A 21,120-nucleotide genomic window follows, 5' to 3' on the forward strand; every position below is an offset into this window, starting at 1 on the left:
AACCTGGCTCCAGAGGCAAGTAGCAACCATACTCACCTCTGTAAATTCTTGACAAATTTGCTTGTATTTTGGAAAAGGTACTTGAGACTTCGAGAGACCAAGAGCCTCTTACTAGGCACATGAACCTTGGAAGCTTCTGAAAGAAAATTGGCATGGGAGTTATTGTCAGTACTCATTCAACATAGTCATGATAGCTAATCTCCTTTAGGATGGGGTCTGAACATATGGTTAGGAACAGGATTGGCAGCTATAAGGGCTATTGAATCCAGGGATCAGGAATATATTGAATATCAAGCAGGATACCAAGCAGGATACTTGGTAGTGTGGAGGAGCAGAGGGATCTGGGGGTACATGTCCACAGATCCCTGAAAGTTGCCTCTCAGGTAGATAGGGTAGTTAAGAAAGCTTAGCTTTCATAAGTCGAGGGATAGAGTTTAAGAGACGCGATGTAATGATGCAGCTCTATAAAACTCTAGTTAGGCCACACTTGAAGTACTGTGTTCAGTTCTGGTCGCCTCACTATAGGAAGGATGTGGAAGCATTGGAAAGGGTACAGGGGAGATTTACCAGGATGCTGCCTGGTTTAGAGGGTTTATGATCAGAGATTAAGGGAGCTAGGGCTTTACCCTTTGGAGAGAAGCAGGATGACTGCAGACATGATAGAGATGTACAAGATATTAAGAGGAATAGACAGAGTGGACAGCCAGCACCTCTTCCCCAGGGCACCACTGCTCAGTACAAGAGGACATGGCTTTAAGTTAAGGGGAGGGAAGTTCAAGGGGGATATTAGAGGAAGGGTTTTTCCACTCAGAGAGTGATTGGTGCGTGGAATGCACTGCCTGAGTCAGTGGTGGAGGCAGCCACACTAGTGAAGTTTAAGAGACTACTAGACAGGTATATGGAGAAATTTAAGGTGGGGGGTTATACATGAGGCAGGGTTTGAGGGTCAGCACAACATTGTGGGCTGAAGGGCCTGTAATGTGCTGTACTATTCTATGTTCTATCAAAGATGCCTATCATTATTGAATGTGGTCTGTTCATCAGAAAGTCAATGGTCCCTGTGCAACTGGATCCTCAACTTCAATCAGTAAGGATAGGCAGAAGCACGTCCTTCAAATTTCAAAACACTGCCGCTCCTCAAGATTGTGTTCTCACCCCTCTACTCTACTTCCTGTATACTCATTACTGCGTGGCCAGATTCTACTTGAATCTAGCTCTATTTACAAGCTTCTAGATGATACTATCACAGTGGTATGCATCTCAAGTAATGCTGAGTCAGATACAGGAAGAAGATAGAGAGATTAGTAATATGATGTCATGACAACAATCTTTCCTTCAATATCAACAAAAGAGCTGACCATTGATTTCAAGATGAGGGTGGTTTACAGGTAATATCGTTTACAGAACAATCACTGCTTTGAGCAGGATTTTTTTACTTGGCCTGAAAACTACACAGCACTTTAAATATATTTTTAATAATATGCATATTATAATCTTGGCATTCAGCGGGTCAGCGGTTTATTAAAAATGAGCTACTAACTTCCATTCTGTGTTTATTCTTACAATTCATAACAGTATTGTAAGTTGAAACACTGAATGTAAATATGTTGAAGCTCTAAGATGTTTCAAAATAAAGGTTATGGTATGTCTATTATTTAGAAAATTTATAGATTATATTCATTAACACAATTAATTACAAGGTATTTTACAGTTATATTAACATAGATTTCAAAATGACATTAACATAATTTCAAAATTATATGACATTATATAAAAAATTCTAGCTGTGCAGCAACAAAGGCTATGCGAGTGGGAGTAGTTCAGTTACTGTGCACCCATGGAGTTTAGAGGGAACTGTCATCACCAAGAGCCTACCCTGATCCAACCACATTGATGTTATGGCCAAGAAAGCTCAACAATGCCTCTGCCTCCAGAGGTAGTTAAAGATTTTGCTATATTCCCATCCCATTACTAATTTTTATTGATGCAACATAGAAAGTATTCTGTCTGATCCATAATTACTTGGTATTGAAATTGCTCTGTATATGACAACAAGAAACTCAGTACATGACAGCCTTCCCTCTACTGACTCCACGGATTCCTGCTGCCTCAGTAAAGTAACTAGCATAATCAAAAACCCCATCCACCCTGGACATTCCCTAATTCCTTCTCTCCCAGAAGCCTGAAAGCACCTGCCAATAGACTCAGAGACAGCTTCTATCCAAAAGTTATCAGACTTTTGAATGGACCTCATGTATGATACGATGGGTTCTTGGACTCATAATCTACCTTGTTATGATCTTGCACTTTACTGTTTACCTGCACTGCACTTTTTTTGGTAGCTTTTACATTTTATTCTGCATTGTTATTGCTAGCTCAATGCACAGCGTAACGATTTGATCTGTATGAACAGTACACAAGACAAGTTTTTCACTGTACCTTGCTACACGTGGCAATAATAAATCAATTCCAATATCAATATCAAAAGTGAAAACAAATTAAAAACACAGATAACCTCATTTACAGCTTATCCCAATTTGTCACCCTGGTTTTACTTTATCAGAAGTAATCACCCTTTGCCAAGACTTATCAAACTTACTTTGACTCCTTCCTAGTCTTCTTTGGGTTAAAAGATTAACTCTATTTCTCTTTCAAGTTCAAGTTTAATTGTCATTCAACCATACACGAATACCCATGGATACAGCCAAACGAAAGAGCATTACTCCAGGGCCAATGTGCAAAACGCAGTAATACACAGCACAAGGCACATACAGAACATATAAAAGAGCAAGCACATATGTCAGTAAAATACAGTCATACAAAAAAAATAGCCCAAGACCCAGAATCTGTAATGCTGCAGCAGATTGTAGTCAAACACAGTACTACTTGACTTTTGCCGAGTGAAACCTACCCATCCTTCTCTTAGATTGTTTACCTAGCTCCATCAGGGAGGAGGCTACGAAGCATACACGCCAGGACCACCAGATTCAAAACAGTTACTTTGCCCAAGAAGTAAGGCTGATCAACACCTCCACCCACTAACCCACCCCTCCACCATTACTTTATCAATTCCTGTCAGTCACCTTATTTACAGACACTCCTGTGTCTAGCATCACTTTATGGACATAAAAACAATCTATGTATACCGTATAAGCTAGATTATGTATTTATATTTATTGTGTTTTTTCATTATTGTGTTCTTTATCTAATTGTGTTCTTTTTGGTGCTGCATCAGATCCGGAGTAACAATTATGTTGTTCTCATTTACACTTGTGTACAGGAAATGACATTAAACCATCTTAAATCTCGTACATTCTTATCCAAATTGTTGATATAGATAACAAACAATAGGTCCCTGAGCCCCTGAGGTCACGAGCCTCAAGTCCAAGATGCAACCTTCCACCATCACCTCTGCTTTCTATCAAGCCCATTGTGTATCTAATTAGCCAGATTTCCCTGGATTCCACACACTTCCCTACATTATACTGCATTTGACACTTCTTTGTCCATTCTCCTAATCTGTCCAAGTTCTTCTGCAGACTCCCTGCTTCCTCAACAATATCTGCCCCTCTACCTACTTTTGCACCGTCCGTAAACTTGGCCACAAAGCCTTCAATTCTGTCATACAAATCATACAATGTAAAAAGAAGTGATCCCAACACTGACCTCTGCGGCACACCACTAGTCACCGGCAGCCAACCAGACAAGGCCCCTTTTTCTCACTCTTGACTTCCTGCCAGTCAGTCAATCTTCTGTCCATCTGGTATCTTTACTGTAATACCATGAGCTCTTATTTTGTTTGGCAGCCTCACGTGCAGCACATCGTCAAAGGCCTTCTGAAGATCCAAGTAAACAACAACCACTGACTCTCCTTTGTCTATCCTGGCTGTTATTTCCTCAAAGAATTCCAACAGATCTGTCAGACAAAATTACCCCTTAAGGCCACTGTGATGACTTTGACCTATTTTATCATGTGCTTCAAATTATCTCGAATCATCAACCTTAATAATGGACTCCATCTTCCCAACCACTAAAGTCAGGGTAACTGCTCTATGATTTAGTCTTTTGCCCCCCCCACTTTAAAGAATGGAATGACATCTGTAATTTTCCAGTCCTCCAGAACCATTTCAGAATCTAGTGGTTCTTGAAAGATCACTACTAAAACCTCCAAAATCTCTTCAGCTACCTCTTTCAGAACCCTGGGGGTGTAGTCCATCTGCTCTAGTTGACTTATCTACCTTCAGACTTTTCAGCTTCTCAAGCACCCTCTCCTTAGAAAGAGCAACAATACTTCAACCCCGACACACTCAACTTTCTGGCATGTTGCTGGTGTCTTCCACAGTGAAGGCTGATGCAAAATACTTATCATGTTTGTCCACTATTTCTGTTTCCCAGTATTACCTCTCCAGAGTCATTCTCCAGAGTGGTTTAATATCCACTCTGACCCTTCTTTTACTCTTTGTATATCCAAAGAAACATATATTACTGGTTAGCTTATCTTCATATTTAATCTTTTCTCACCTTATGTATCTTTTAGTTTGCTTCTGTTGGTTTTTAAAAGCTTCTCATTCCTCTAACTTCCCACTAATTTTTGCTTTATTATATGTCCTCTCTTTTGCTTTTATGCTGTCTTTGACTTTTCTTGTCAGCCATGGTTGCTTCATCCTCCATTCAGAATACTTCTTTGGGATGTATCTATCTTGCATTTTCTGAATTACTCTCAGAAATTTTAGCCATTGCTCTTCAACCATCATCCCTGCAAGTGTCCCCTTCCAATCAACTTCAGCCAACTCCTCTCTCATGCCTTGTAGTTCCCTTTACTCCACTGTAATAGTGATACATAAACCCCACAGAATGACGCCCAAAGCCTCAGGCACTCCTATGGGCTTCTGTCCTCTGTTACTCTCCCATACTTCTAATTTACCACATTCCTGTTTCCTTTTGGTTGTTTCACCAGTGTGCAACAGCAGCACTTTGAACAAGCTTACATTGACCCACAATGCATATCCAAATTAGCACACCTTTCCACACACAGACTATCTGCACCACGTTCACGCACGAACCCTTTCATAATTTTAAAGGCTTCTACTAGGTCATCCTCAGACTTCTCTTTTTCCAACGGTACTGCCACATTAAGCATTGCCTTTCAGTTTTGGTATCATTCTTCTAAACAGAGAGTCCCTATATGTTTCTGATAAGGGGGTGAACAAAATCCCGAGCCATTCTTCACAGACCGATGCAGGTGCTAGCGCACTGTTTGAGCAAGTTCTTACCAACTTGGAGTCCTCACTTAATCATTGGGTACCAGTTGTAGCTTTCCAGTTCCTGGCCTGGTCAAATTAACTAGTACAGATTAGAGGTGAGGAATTCAGAATCTGTTTGTGATAGCTACTCAGTAAAATATACTACTATGTATATTTGCAGGATGGAAAACTGCCCAAATATTAAACTGTTGAAAGATCGCAAGGTTTTTACTATGTGTGAATGTCACATCCAGCCTGGTTACCAGTGCACTAAACTGATGGGTTGCACTGTGAGTATGGAAATAGTTCAGGACGTTGACTGAACTCACCCACGAAAAAGCTCCGATGACAAGGACCTTTAACTCTCTCCAGAAGCTGCAGCACTGCTTGGCTTTGGTCCTTGTGCCTCAGCTTAATATCTGAGGACTCTTTCCAACCTACACAGGGATCAGAGGACAGACATTGTTGCTTAGTATTCACACATTACCAAGGTAACAAAGCCTCTTAGTTTCTACAGTGGAGGGGCAATGGTGAAATACAGGATGAGGGGAAATAATTCACTTCCCAGCAGATATCCCGGTGTTAGACTGACACCACCAGGTTATTTTGGGATTACCAGGACATTGAAGAATGACATCATCCAACATATCCCTGGTGTGGAAACTGTACCTGGGAACAAGGATAATCTTACCAAAAAGTGGCCAGCCAAACTTCCAAAGTTATGCCAAACAACTTGGATGTGGTTTGGTAAAAAATGACTTTAATCAAATGATCTGAATGAAAATAGGTTTAAGCTTTTGAATCTTTAGGAAAAGAGGCAAAAGAAAGCAAGATATATGATTTTAAAAAGCAGAATAATAATTTATTTTAGGTGGTATTACATTATATATCCCTTTACCACCTCTCCTTATGACCTTGGTTCTATTTAGCATGGCTAGGTGGCTTTGTAAGACCAAATGACCGGCATTTCTGCTGCTGTTACCTTAATGACCAAGCAATTCAAAGTAATATCACTTGCAACGTTGTGGCCTAGTTGGGATTTCTTTCAATGTTGACGCAGAGGGCTCTTGGTTCAAGTCCCACTGTAGAGACTTAAGCAATATTGTCTCATTCCACAACAGTACTGGGGGGAGTCCTACATTGTCCAAGGAGCTGCTTTTCAGATGACAGCAGATGTGCCCTTTTCTGATGTAATCCTGTCTGTTTTGCAGCCAAATGCAAACGACTGGTCTTGTCTTGAAGGAGAGCAGAGAATTATCACTTGTGTCCTGCCCAACATTTACCCCATTTAACATTAAGAATCAATAATAAGTATGTTTCCTAGTTCTGATGAAAAGCCATTGATCTGAAACTTTATGTCTGTCCTTCTTTCTGCAGACTTGACCAGCGTGCTGTGTCTCAGTCTCTGATTTTATTTCCAATTTCCGACCTCTGCAGTTTTTGTTTTTCAACAATTATCAAAGTTTTGTGTATAGGAGTGCCCTCATATAAACTGGCTGCAGCACATCCTACAATACCATTACTGGACTTCAAAGACACTTCATTGACTGTTAATCAAGTATAGGTATATAATGTAAGTGTGAGTTTGATGTAAAGCAACAATAAGCATCATCACTTACTGGAAGGAGAGGCACAGGCGGGAGAAGATAGCTTTGGTGGTCCCCAGCCTTTCATGTTGTAAGCTGAAACACGAACGTAGTACACAACACCCTGATGGAGAGAGACATATTATTATAAAAGTTGTTTAAGAACAAGCAGAAGCAGACTGTTCAGCCCCTAGTATCTATTCCATCATTTAACTAGATCACAATTTTTTTTACTACAGCATCACATTCCCGAGCTAACCCCATGAATTTCTTCCCATCCAAAATCTATCAATCAATATCTTGAATATACTCAGTGACTAAGACTCCACAGACCTCTTGGGTACAGAATTTCAATTCTGAAAAAAGACATTCCTTCTTCTTCGCATTCTGAATGGGTACCTCTTATTTTGAGACTGTAACCTGTGGTTCTAGATCTCCCAACAAGGAGAGATATCATTCCTGTATGTGTCTCTTTGATTCTAAGTGCCTTGAATACCAGTTATGTATTTATCATTGAGATCACATCTCTTTCTTCTAAACTCAAGAGAACAAAATCCAGACTGTTTACTTTTGCCTCAGAGAAAATACTCCATCCCTGATATCAATCTTCTTGACACCTATAAAGTATTATTCCATCAGTTTTTGCTGGGTTCCGTGTCAGGTCAGTATTTCAATGTTGATAATGAGGAAAGGGAAATGGTTACTGAGAAAAGGCAGCTGTCAGGAGTAGAATTGGGAGAGGGAATATTTGGGGAGGGATGGAGAGTTGGATTATGGTCAGAGCAGAGGGCAGTGCTTCTAATTTCTAAGCTTCCTTAAAAGCCAGAAAATTTGCTCCAACAACTGAAAAATGTTAATTGCAGCAGGGACCCCGAATGGCCAATTAGAAGAAAGGTGGTGAGCAAGAGTTAGATAGCAGAGAAACAAACCCTTCAACCCACTGAGTGCATGCCAACTAACAAGCATCATTTACAGTATTCACATTTTATTATTCCTACATTCCCATCAATTCCTCAAAGTTCTACCACTTACCTACAGACTAGGGGCAATGCACAGTAACCAATTACCTACCAACCTGAATATCTTTGGAAAAACCCAGAGAAGGCTATAGGGAGAAAATCTAAACTCTATTTAGGGAGTACTACTACAGATAGGCAACAGCTCCACTAGCTGCATTACTGTTCATAAGATGATAAGAACAGACGATAAGGAGCAGAATTAGGCCACCAGGCCCATCAAATCTGCGCCACCATTCCATCACTGCTGATTTATTAACCCTATTCTCTTGCCTCCTCCTGTAACCTTTGACACCCTCACTAATCAAGAACCTATCAACTCAATGACTTGACAATGAACTCCACAGATTCACCACCTTCTAGCCACAGAAATTCCTCTTCATCTCTGTTCTAAAGGGACATCCTTGTATTCTGTGGCTGTGCCCTCTGGTCTCAGCCTCCTCCACTATAGGAAATACCCTCTCCATTTTCACTCTATCTGGGCCTTTCAATGTTTGACAGTTTCAATGAGATCACTCATCATTCTTCTAAACTCCAATGAGTACTTTAACCCTTTAATTCTTAGGATCATTCTCATGAACCTCATCTGGATTCTCTCTAACACCAATACATTCTTTTCTCTCTAAGGGAGATGAGTGTCCTTGATGATGTTAGATAGGGATTAAAAATTTTAAGTGATTATGCCCAGAATTGAAATTTGGACAAAATGACATGATCAGATTGCTTGGCATATAATTGTTACCTCTTACTGTTACAGAGTAAGTGATTATTATATTTAAATTAGACAAGAACTATTTTTAAAGAAAGCACTTGATTTATTTTCAGTGCTCAGGGATGGGGAGAGTGCTTCTGACTCTACTCCTCCCATCTCTAGGGAGCTGCCACTACCTTTCTATTAATCACGGTCTTTCCTCACACTGCAATTGGTCCAGTTCCCAGACCTCCACCTCTCACTTACCAACCAGGTGAAACCAGCCTCAAATTATCCTGTCCTTTACAAACACCCTGACAAGAAATAAGGATATTAACAAGATAGTGACTACAGAATATTTGCTATAAAGAATTTTTATGACTATTTTCTAATTTCCTCCTCTCCTAATAGGAATTAATTTTACAGTTCCATGATTGTTCTTTCCTCTGGCACTCTCTCCAAAGGCAGGAGCAAGAACCTTGAATGATATTTCACTTCTTCACCAAAGATCATTAATATTCTCTCCAGCTCTCTCACATCTCTCCATCTCAAAAATTCAGAAACAGTCGGTGGTTACCTCTGTTTTCTGATAAAGATTTTATCTTCCCTTGACACCATCTGGAGCCCCAGATGGTGCTTTGCCTCCAACTACTTTGAGGCACTGATTGCTCTTTGTTCAAGTAAATATATGTGCCTTAAAAGAGAAGTATTGGATGACATTACAGACCAATCTAGTAAGCTTGAGTACTTACTTCAGAAAGATTCCTCCACCAGATACATTTTCATCTTTCAGCACGTCGCAGGGATCATTCCCCTGTGCCCACCAACCACCCTCTTCTTATGGCTTTTCCTTACAACCCACAGGAAATGCGACTTGCCTTTTCACTTTTTCCCACCATCCAGGGACCCTAGCAGTCTTTCCAGGTGAAGCTATAATTCACCTGCACTTTCCTAATCTAAGGAAGTATTGAATGACATCACAGTTGCTTCTCAATCTAGGGTACTGATTTTGCTGTTTACAATGTGATCTCATTTACATCGGCGAAACCAAATACAGATTGAGTGATCTCTTTATGGAGAATTTACATTTAGTCAACAGGGGCAACCCTGAGCTTCCTGTTGCCTGCCACTTTGATTTCCCATCCCATTTCTACATTGACCCATCAGCCTGTGGCCTCCTATACAGTCACAGTGACACTCAATGCAAGTCACAGAGAGATTCAGAATAGAAACTGGCCCTTCAGCCACTGAGTTCATGCTTATCATTTGATTAGTTGTATTTGATGTTTAGAAATGTTAAAAGGTAGCAAAATTATAACCTGCAGTAATTTCAAACAGGAAATTCAAATTCCTCAAATGATTGCATCCTGGTTTTGTTTGACTATCACTTTGTCTTCTCATGCTGACCAGGACTGCCATGGTATAAAGGCTGGGAATTTGTTAAATGTGTTATGGAATTATGGAGACATAGAACACTACAGCACAGAAACAGGCCCTTTGGCCCTTATAGTCTATGCAGAACTATTAAACCGTCATGTCAGATGGACATCGCCGAACTACCCATCTTTTGGGGAAAAGTTCTTCTGCACCAACACCTTTGACTACAAGTCCATCAGGCAGTTGTCAGTGCAGAACATCCTGCAGACACTGTAGGAGAAGGACTTGATGGACACAGTGGGGTGGTTCCTTGAGTAGACAGTCCAGACCATGCAGCAGAATGCTTCTTCGCCAGACCTCACCAACAGACAAAACCCTGATGGCTGGAAGTGAGAGGGACCCTCCCTGTCAGATCCTTTCTGCATGCCTGGAGCATCACTCCCACCAGCCACTACCCGCAGGATGACTGTAGTGGGGAAGAGACAGTATCTCACCTCTTTGTGCACTGTGGGTTTGTGAAGAGGGTGTGCAGAAAGATGCAAGGACCTGTGCTGTGATTCATCCCGGCAGCTACATGACAGAGGATGTGTTCATCTATGGGCTGTTCCCAGAGACACACGCAGAGACAAATACCAAGTGCTGCTTGCAGATAATTAATTATTTAATGATACAGTGCAGAGGTCCTGCCAGCCCCTCAAACTATGCTGCCCCAGCAACCCCTGACAAATCTGATTAACCCAAACCTAATCACAGGTGAATTAACAATTAACCTACCTTGTACGTTTATGGATCGTGGGAGAAAACCAGAGGACCCAGAGAAAATCCATGTATTCCATGTGGATTCTCCTTACAGAATGGCACTGGAATTTGATTCCGAACTCTGGAATGGCCCAAACTGTAATAGTGTTGTGCTAACTGCTTCGCTACAGTGGCGCCCTTCAGAGGAGGTTGCCAGAAGTGAGGTGAATAGTCAATGTCTAGGACCTGAACCTAAAGTCATACGAAGTTAATATGTCTTGATATTTTAAGCAAGCTCAATAAACAGTCAATATATAAGGTAAGACATATGAGAATGAAATGGGTCGCAATGATAATTGATCTTCAGAATGACAGTGTTTAACAACCTAACTCTGTTATTAATTGACATTATCACCATTGATTCAGTGAAAAATGCCTCTTGGTTTGCCTGAAAATCGTTGGCCTGCCAGCACATCGAGATTTCCGTGGAAGAATGCTGCTGACTGGCACATTCCAGGTTGCAGGAGTATGTGCTAAGGGACGCACTGAAGCTTGGTGCAACCACAAGAGCTCAGTAGGGAAGGACCATAGGGCAGGATTCTTCTGCTACTGCAAAGGGACAGGCTGGTTGGGTGAGGAAGCACCTTAATTATTATAGCATCCCAGGTGGTCACATGGGTTATTGATAAGTAGGAATTTAATTGAACAGTACAGAGAGTATTGACAATGAATGTAAAGTATAAAAAGTCGGTACATAGTTTATTCCTGAAAATTCTTTTAATGACTAAAATTTATTTTAAGAGAAAAAAATTCCTCCCAGTCCCATTTTGCACCAGGACCATAGCACTCCATATCTTTCTCATCTATGTACCCATTCAAATTTCTCTTAAATATTGAAATCACAACTGCATCCACCACTTCCGCTGGCAGCTCGTTCCACCCCCTCACCACCCTCTGAATGAAGAAGTTCCCTTCATGTTTCTCCTAAACATTTAACCTTTCATCCTTAACCCATAACTTCTAGTTCTAGTCTCACCCAACCTCAGTGGAAAAAAGCATGCTTGCATTTACCCTATCTACATCTCTCATAATTTTCTACACCTCTATCAAATCTCTCCTCATACTCATAAGCATTAGGGAATAAAATCTTAATCTACCTCAACCTTCCCCTATAATACAGGTTGTCAAGTCCTGGCAATACCTTTGTAAATCTGTAGAAGCCCAGACAGTCTCCTTCACCTTGTCTGTTAGAACAACCTCATGTCTTCTTTGAGCCCTCCTGATTTTCTTCTTATACTCAAATAACTCATTTGTTCCTTGCTGCCTATACCTGGTATGCACCTCTTTCTTCTTCTTAACCAGGGCCTTAATATACAGAATCTCAAAACACAACGTCCCTAAACTTGTTAACCTTGCCTGAACATAAAAACTTTGTACTCTCAAAATTTCCCTTTTGAAGGCCTCCCATTTACAACCACACTTCAGCCAGGAAAAAAAAAGTCCCAATCCACACATGCCAGATCCTCTCTAATATCATCAAAATTATTCTGTAAGGTTTTCTCAAACATTATATAATGGCCCTACTGGAGAAAGGCAACACTGGACTTATTGGGCATGAGGGTGCCCTTTGGAACCAGTGAGCATAATTCTATTAGTTTTAAAATAGTTATGGAAAAAGGTGGGACTGGTCCACAGATTAAACTCATAAAGTGGGAGGCTTATAAGAGTGATATAGGGAGAGTTCAGGAACAGTATATTCCTGCTAGCATGAAGGACAAGGCTGACAAAGTAAGGGAACTCTGGATTACGAGGGATATTGAGGTATGCTCAGGGAAAAAAAAGAGGTATACAGTATGTCAGGTATAGGCAGGTGGGACCATGCAGAACCCTTAAATATTGGAGATGCATAAGTAAGTAAGAAGGCATCAGGACAGCAAAAATACATGAGATAGCATTGACAAATATGATAAAGAAGAATGCTTAAGATTCTGCTAAGTATATTAAGAGTAAAAGGTTAGGTAGGTTGAGAGTAGATCCACTGAAGGATCAGGATGGTAATCTATGTGTGGAACCAAGAAAAATGGGTGAGACCTTAAATGAATACTCCACTATATTTACCATAGAGAAGGTCATGGAAGCTGAGCAATTAAAGGTAATGAACAGTGATGTATTGGAACATTTCCACATTACAACAAAGTAGGTGTTGGTGGTCTTGATGCATATTAAAGTGGTAAATCCTCTGGGGCTGATGTATATACTAGGACATTGTGGGAAGTTAGGAAAAAATACAGGGGTAGAGATAGAAGAAGAAGAAAGCCCTTAACTCCAAGTGGAGTCATTGGGATGCTGTCATGATGGCATTATTTTTAGCAGGCTTTCTTGTTTTTACAAGGCCAAGTTGCTAGCTTGACACTCAACCCAGCACAGATGGAAAGCGTGCAAGGGAGCCGGCTGGATTTGAACTAGGGAGCCCTCACTCTGAAGTCCGGTGCTGATGCCACTACACCACCAGCCGGCCACAGGGGTAGAGATATTTGCATTATATGTAGGCATGGGTGAGGTCCTGGAAAATTGGAAGATGGCTAATGTTGCGCCTTTATTTAAGAAGAGCACAAGAACAACTGTAGCAGAATTACTAGAAGGGGTTCTGAGGGGCAGGATCTACTAAACTGAAACCAATCTGCTGTATATGGTTTGTATTTCTCCATTCCTTGCCTGTTCATGTGCCTACCTAAATGGCTTTAAAACATTACTATCACCTCTGTTCTACCACCTCTCTTGGCAGTGCATTCCAGGCATCTACCACAAAGTATAAATATTGGCTTTGAAATTTTCCCTTAAACTTTACCCCTCTCATGTTAAATTTTATGGTATCTTAATTTCTACTCAGGGAAAAAGATTCTGACTACCACCCTATGCATGTCTCTCATAATTTTATATATTTCTGTCAGATTACATCTCAGTCTCCAATGTTCTAACGAAAGTAATTCAAGTTTGTCCAACTCCTTATAGCTAATACTCTCTAATCTAGCCAATATCTTAATGAACCTCTTCTATACCCTTTCTAAAGCCTTTTTATCCTCCCTATACTGTATAGTACACACAGTACTCCAAATGTGGCTTAACTAAAGATTTATGCCGCTGAAACATGACTTGTCAACTTTTATACTCAGTGTTCCAACTCATGAAGGCAAGCATGCTTTATGTCTTCTTTATTTTCCTACCTGCTTATGTTGCCACTTTGAAAGAACAATAGATGTATACTCCAATATCCCTCTGTACATGGATGTTCCTAAGGTTCCTGTACTTCTACAGCTTCTGCATCATCTTATAGCAGTGTGGATTAAGTTCCATCTGCCATTTCTTCACTCAGATGTCTTAACTGATCTATATCCTGCTGTACCACTTGACAACGTCCCTTGTTATGCATAACTCCACCAACTATCATGTCATTTGCAAACTCACTAACCAAACCATCTATATTTGCATCTAAATCATTAATATATTTTTCAAACAGAATCTTGTGGAACTCTGCTGGGCACAAACCTCCAGTCACAAAAATATCCCTCCACTAATACCCCTCAACTTATATGAGCAAGCCAATTTTGGATCCAATTTATCAGATCACCTTGGCTTAATCTTCTGGATTAGTGTACAATGAGGGAGCTTGTCAAATGTAGTATTAAAGTCCATCGTCATCTTCTCTAAAAAATGAAGCAAATTTATGAGATAGAACCTCTCCTGCACAGAGTCATGCTGACTATCCAGAATAAGTTCATGCTTTTCCAAATGCAAGTAAATATTGTCCCTGGACTCTTCTCCAGTAATTTCCTTTCTGATGATGTAGAGCTCAATGGCCTATTATTTCCTGGTTTGTTCCTGTTGCTCTTAAACAAATCAACAACACTGGCTATTCTCTAGTCACCATGATAGACCTTGGCTAAAGATGATACAAAAATCTTTGTTAAGACTCTAGCAGTAACCTCCCTTGCTTCTCTGATTATTATGGGATAGATCGCACCGTGCCTTGGGGGCTCATCCATATGTTTTTCAAAACACCCAACACCTCTTCCTCCTTGATAGCAACATGCTGTGGAATATCAACAGACATAGAACATTGAACCATTCAGCACAGGACCAGGTTCTTTGACCCACGATGTTGTGCTGAACTGATTAAGCTAGTAATCAAATAGTTTACTGAGGTATATCCTTCTGTCCACTCAATATTCATATCCTTCCATTCTCTGTACATCCATGTGCCTATCTAAATGCCTCTTGAACACCTCTATTGTGCTCAACACCACTACCATCCCTGGTAGCGCATTCCAGGCAACTGTCATTCTTTACAAAAAGCTTGTCCTGTACATTTCCTTTGAACGTACTCCCTGTCACACTAAATGGATGCCCTCTAGCATCAGATATTTTGACCCTGGTAAAAAAGATACTGGCTGCGTACTCTATCTATAATCTAATAAACCTCAAGAAAATTTCTCCTTAGCCTCTGCCACTCAGAGAAAACAAGCCAGCACTTCCCTGAACTCACCATCATCCATGTCTTTCTCCTTGGCAAACACTGAAGCAAAAAAGGACTTTATTCACTTCCTCTGTCCTCTGGCTTTATAAATAAACTCCCTTACCTGCCACTCCATGAGCCCCTCCATTCAGCACATCATTAGCTGTAACTTCCGCTGTCTTCAACGGGATCCTATCACCAAATACATCTTAAACTCCCCTCTACTCTCCACCTCTGCAGAGATCACTCTTCCTGTTATTCTCTTGTTCATTTGTCCCTCCCCACTAATCTCCTCCCTGGCACTTAGCCCTGCAAGTGGAAGAAGTGCTACACCCTCCTATTCACTGCCTCTCTCACCTCTGTTCATGGCCCCAAACAGTTCTTCCAGCTGAGGCAACAGTTCACCTGCAAATCTGTTGGGATCATCTATTGTATCCAGTGCTCCTGATGGGGCCTCCTAAACTTTGGTGAGATCTGATGTAGATTGAGGGACTGCTTTGTTGAGCATCTTCACTCCTTCTGCAGCAAGCAGGTTTCCCAGATACAAACCATTTTAGTTCCAATCTCCTCATTCCTATTCCGACATGTCAATCCCTGGCCTCCTCTACTGACATAATAAGGCCACTCTCAGGTTGGAGAAGCAACACATCATATTTTGTCTGGGTAGCCTCCAACCTGATGGCATGAACATCAATTCCTCCAACTTCCAACAACCTTTCCCTCTCACCATACTCTCTTCTTCCACTCCTCACTCTGGCACCCCTCTTACCACTTCTCTTCTCCTTACTTGCCTATCACCTCCCACTGGTGCCCCTCCTCCTTTGTTTTCTACCACAGTGCACTCTCCTCTCCTATCAGATTCCTTTCTCTTCAGCCTTTTACCTTTTCCACTAATCACCTCCCAACTTCTCACTTTATCTGCGCCCCCCCCACCCACTTGGCTTCACCTGTCACCTTCTAGCTTGTGTTCCTTCCCCTCTCTCCACCTTCTTATTCTGACTTCTTCCCCTTTCCTTTCCAGTCCTGATGGAGGGTCTCAGCCAAACAATGATTGTTTATTCTTTTCCATAGATGCTGCCTGACCTGCTGAGTTCCTTCAACATTTTGTATGTGTTCGAGCATCTGTAGAATTTTTTTGTATTTGTAACTCCCTTCTTTGACTGCTTTGTCCTTTCCCTAGCTACCGTATTGTTCTCTCCCTACACATATGAAATGCCTTGGAATTCTCCTTGCCAGGACATTTCATGGCCCCTTTAGTGTTCCCAATTTCTTGCATAGGTTAGACTGTAAGAACATAAGGCACTCTATCAGAACTCTTCCCATTTTCCTTTATATTTCTCAAGAGCTGTTCCCAATTTCAATTTCCTACACCTTATATACTATATGCTTCCTTTTGCATAGCTGTTGTCATCTAAGGATTTTGAACCTTGCCATCCCATCTTTCACTGTCACAGGAACGTACTGGTCCTGAACTCTAATTAAGTGACCTTTAAAAGTTTTTGACATATCTAATGTGGATTTACCCACAAAAAACCTTTAACCTCTCTGTCATATCTGAAACACTAATGACCTGAAATGTTGAAATGCCATTCCTTCCCATCTCTCAACTTAGTTTCTGTAATGGCTACAAAATTGTAGTTTTATGTACTAATTCATGTTCTAAGCACATCTGCCTTACTCATTAAAATAAATACACTTCACACCGTCAGTCTTACGATGTTCAATATCCTGGCTCTGCCTGTTTTTCTTTTTAGACTTACTTAAGCTAGCTCTATCTTCTGTTCAATCACTCTTCTTGCTGATCTACTACTTTGGTCTCTATTCCCTGCCACACTTGTTTAAAACCTCTTGAACAATACTAGCAAGCCTCCATAATCAAGGACCAATCAACCCCCACTTTAACTATATCCAATGAATTGGCCACCTCAGCCATCTGTGGCAATAAATCCCACAAGTTCACCACCTTCTGGCTGAAGAAGCTTCTCCTCAGCTCTGTTCTAAAGGGGTTTCCTTCTGTTCTGAGACTGTGCCCTCTTGTTTTAGACTCTCAATAGTACTGGAGGCATTCTCTCCATGTCCACTCTATCTAGGCCTTGCAATATTTATTAAGTTTCAATGAGATTCCCCCTCGTTCTTCTAAACTCCAGTGGGTATGGGCCTGGAGCTAACAAATGTTTCTAACACATTAACCCTTTCATTCCCAGGATTATTCTCGTAAACCTCCTCTGGACCCACTCCAGTGCCAGCTCATCCTTTCTTACATATGGGGCCCAAAAGTGCTCAGAATACTCAAAATGTGGTCAACCAATGCCTTATAAAGATTCATCATTACATTCTTGCTTTGATATTCTAGTGTAGAAACAAATGCTAACATTGCATTTGCCTTCCAACTCAATCTGTAAATTAATCTTTAGGGAATCCTGCACTAGGACTTTCAAGTCCCTTTGTACCATCAATTTCTGAATTCACTCCCTGTATAGAATATAGTCCATGCTCTTATTTCTTCTACCAAAGTGCATGAACATACATTTCCCTACATTATATTCCATCTGCCACTTCTTTGCCCATTTTGCTAACCAGTCCAAGTTCTTTCCTGGACTGCTTGCTTTCTCAACACTACCTCCACCTATCCTTGTATCATCTGCAAAATTGGCTATAAAGCCAGAATCAGAATAAGTTCCACAAATTTATCACTTGAATATGTCGTGAAATTTGTTGTTTTGCAGTAGCAGTGCACTGCAGTACATAATAATAAGCCATAAATTCCAATATATAAATTTAATTAAATATGTAGTGCAAAAGGGGAAGAAAAATAGTGAGATAGTGTTCATTGTCCATTCATAGATCTGATGGCAAAAACTGTTCCTGAAATATTTAGTGTGTGTCTACAGACTCACATGCTTCCTTCTTGATGGCAGCAATGAGAAGAGTGCATGTCCTGGGTGATGGGGGTCCTTAGTCAGGAATGGCGCCTTTTTGAGACATTGTGTTTTGAAGATGTCCTCAATGTTGGACAGTCTAGTGCCCATGATGGAGCTGGCTGACTTGACATTTTTCTGCAGATCTTTCCAATCCTGTGCAGTGTTCCCTCCATATCAGATGGTGATGCAACTAGTTAGAATGTCTTCCACGTACATCTCTAGAAAATTGTGAGTGTCTTTGGTGACATACCGATTCTCCTTAAACTCCTAGTGAAATATAGCCACTGTTATGTCTTCTTCGTAATTGTACCAATATGTCAGGTTCAGGATAGATCTTCAGAGATGTTGACACTGCTGATCCCTTGATGAAGATAGGTGTGTGTTCCCTTGACTTCCCTTTTCTGAGGTCCACAATCAATTAGAAACAGAGAAAACCTATAGCACAATACAGGACCTTTGGCCCACAAAGCTGTGTCGAACATGTCCTAACCTTAGAACCAACTAGGCTTACCTATAGCCCTCTATTTTTCTAAGTTCCATGTACCTATCCTGGAGTCTCTTAAAAAAACCTATTGTTTCCACCTCCACCGCCACCGGCGGCAGCCCATTCCATGCACTCACCGCTCTTTGCTTAAAAAAAATTACCCCTGACATCTCCTCTGTACCTACTTTCAAGCACCTTAAAGCTATGCCCTCTCATGCTAGATACTGGGAAAAAGCCTCTGACTATCCACATGATCAATGCCTTTCATTATCTTGTACACCTCTATCAGGTCACCTCTCATCCTCCATTGCTCCAAGAATAAAAGGCCAAGTTCACCTAACCTATTCTCATAAGGCATGCTCCCCAATCCAGGCAACATCCTTGTAAATCTCCTCTGCATCCTTTCTATGATTTCCACGTCCTTCCTGTAGTAAGGCGATCAGAATTGAGCACAGTACACCAAGTGGAGTCTGACCAGGGTCCTATATAGCTGCAACATTACCACTTGGCTCTTAAACTTAATCCTACGATTGGTGAAAGCCAATGCCTCATTTGCCTTCTTAACCACAGAGTCAACCTGTGTAGCAGCTTTGAGTATCCTATGGGCTTGATCCCTCTGATCCTTCACACTGCCAAGAGTCTTACCATTAATGCTATATGCTGCCATCATATTTGACCTACCAAAATGAACCACCTCACACTTATCTGGGTTGAACTCCATCTGCCACTTCTCAGTTTTGCATCCGATCAATGTCCCGCTGTAACCTCTAATAGCCCTCCACACTATCTACAACACCCCCACCCTTTGTGTCATCAGCAAATTTACTAACCCACTCCTCCACTTCCTCATCCAGGTCATTTATAAAAATCATGAAGACTAGGGGTCCCAGAACAGATCCCTGAGGCACACTAGTCACTGACCTCCATGCAGAATATGACCCATCTACAACCACTCTTTGCCTTCTGTGGGCAAACCAGTTCTGGATCCACAAAGCAATATTCCCTTGGATCCCATGTCTCCTTACTTTCTCAGTAAGCCTTGCATGGGGTACCTTATCAAATGCCTTGCTGAAATCCATATACACTACATCTACAGCTCTACCTTCATCAATGTGTTTAGTTACATCTTCAAAAGATTCAATCAGGCTCATAAGGCACGACCTACCTTTGACAAAGCCATGCTGACTATTCCTAATCATATTATGCCTCTCCAAATGTTCATAAATCCTGCCTCTCAGGATCTTCTCCATCAACTTACCAACCACTGAAGTAAGACTCACTGGTCTATAATTTCCTGGGCTATCTCTACTCCCTTTCTTGAAAAAGGGAATAACATCCGCAACCCTCCAATCCTCCAGAACCTCTCCTGTCCTCATTGATGATGCAAAGATCTTTGCCAGAGGCTCAGTAATCTCCTGCCTTGCTTCCCACAGTAGCCTGGTGTACATCCCGTCCGGTCCCAGTGATTTATTCAAATTGATGCTTTCCAAAAGCTCCAGCACATCCTCTTCATTAATATCCACATGCTCAAGTTTTTCAGTCCACTGTAAGTCATCCCTACAATCGCCAAGATCCTTTTCTGCAGTGAATACTGAAGCAAAGTATTCATTACCTCTGCCATCTCCTCCAGTTCCATACACACTTTTCCACAGTCACACTTGATTGGTCCTATTCTCTCACATCTTACCCTCTTGCTCGTCACAAACTTGTAGAATGCCTTGGGGTTTTCCTTAATCTTGTCTGCCGAGGCCTTCTCATGGCCCCTTCATGGCTCTCCTAACTTCATTCTTAAGCTCCTTCTTGCTAGCCTTATAATCTTCTAGATCTCTATCATTAACTAGTTTTTTGAACCTTTCCTAAGCTCTTTTCTTCTTGACTAGATTTACAACAGCCTTTGTACACCATGGTTCCTGTACCCTACCATCTTTTCCCTGTCTCATTGGAACATACCTATGTAGAACCCCACGAAAATATCTCCTGAACATTTCCCACACTTCTTACTGATGTTGAAGCCAAGGTTGTTGTTGTGATACAACTGAGCCAGTGATCAATTCCATTATCCTTATCATTAACATATAACATAAAATCCCTATGGTTGCATCCCCTTCCCATTTTACCCCATGGGAGACTGTTTCCCTCCTCTACCCTCCGTGCAGCTTCTTTTGTCTCCTTCCCAGTTCTGACAAGAGGTTTTTGACCTGAAATATTAGCCCCATTTCTCTTTCCACAATTTCAGCGTGACTTGGTGAGTATATCCAGCCTTTTCTGTTTTTATTTAGGGTATTTGATCATTGTCATAAGGGTAGGCTGATGCTATAATTGATTAACAATTGAAAATGTGACTCAAAACGAACTGAAAATCTTTAATATGTGGGTGTTAACTCAGATAGAAACACTCAAATTTTTCATTTATGAGTGTAGACCATGATAACAAGTTAGTTTACTTATTACATGGAATCTTATAGAGCTACAAGCTACAACATGGAAATAGATTGACTGCCCCAATCCTTCCCAAGATACAATCTCTTATTCCCTTGCACCTCAGTGTCCT

The 21,120-nt window shown here is 41.1% G+C and overlaps 1 protein-coding gene across 1 annotated transcript in view; it reads right to left on the minus strand.

Moving 5' to 3' along the window:
- The window catches only part of LOC132383035 (ankyrin repeat and fibronectin type-III domain-containing protein 1-like), a 214,250-nt gene that overhangs the window by 31,108 nt on the left and 162,022 nt on the right, over positions 1–21,120 (minus strand). The window contains exons 8-10 of the mRNA XM_059953740.1: positions 6,863–6,953; positions 5,573–5,680; positions 37–136 (exon numbers count right to left, since the gene is read on the minus strand). Of these exons, the coding sequence (XP_059809723.1) occupies positions 37–136; positions 5,573–5,680; positions 6,863–6,953 (299 nt within the window). The remainder of the gene's footprint in view (positions 1–36; positions 137–5,572; positions 5,681–6,862; positions 6,954–21,120) is intronic.

This window comes from Hypanus sabinus, chromosome 29, assembly GCF_030144855.1.
Source record: "Hypanus sabinus isolate sHypSab1 chromosome 29, sHypSab1.hap1, whole genome shotgun sequence".
Classification (NCBI taxonomy): Eukaryota; Metazoa; Chordata; class Chondrichthyes; order Myliobatiformes; family Dasyatidae; genus Hypanus; species Hypanus sabinus.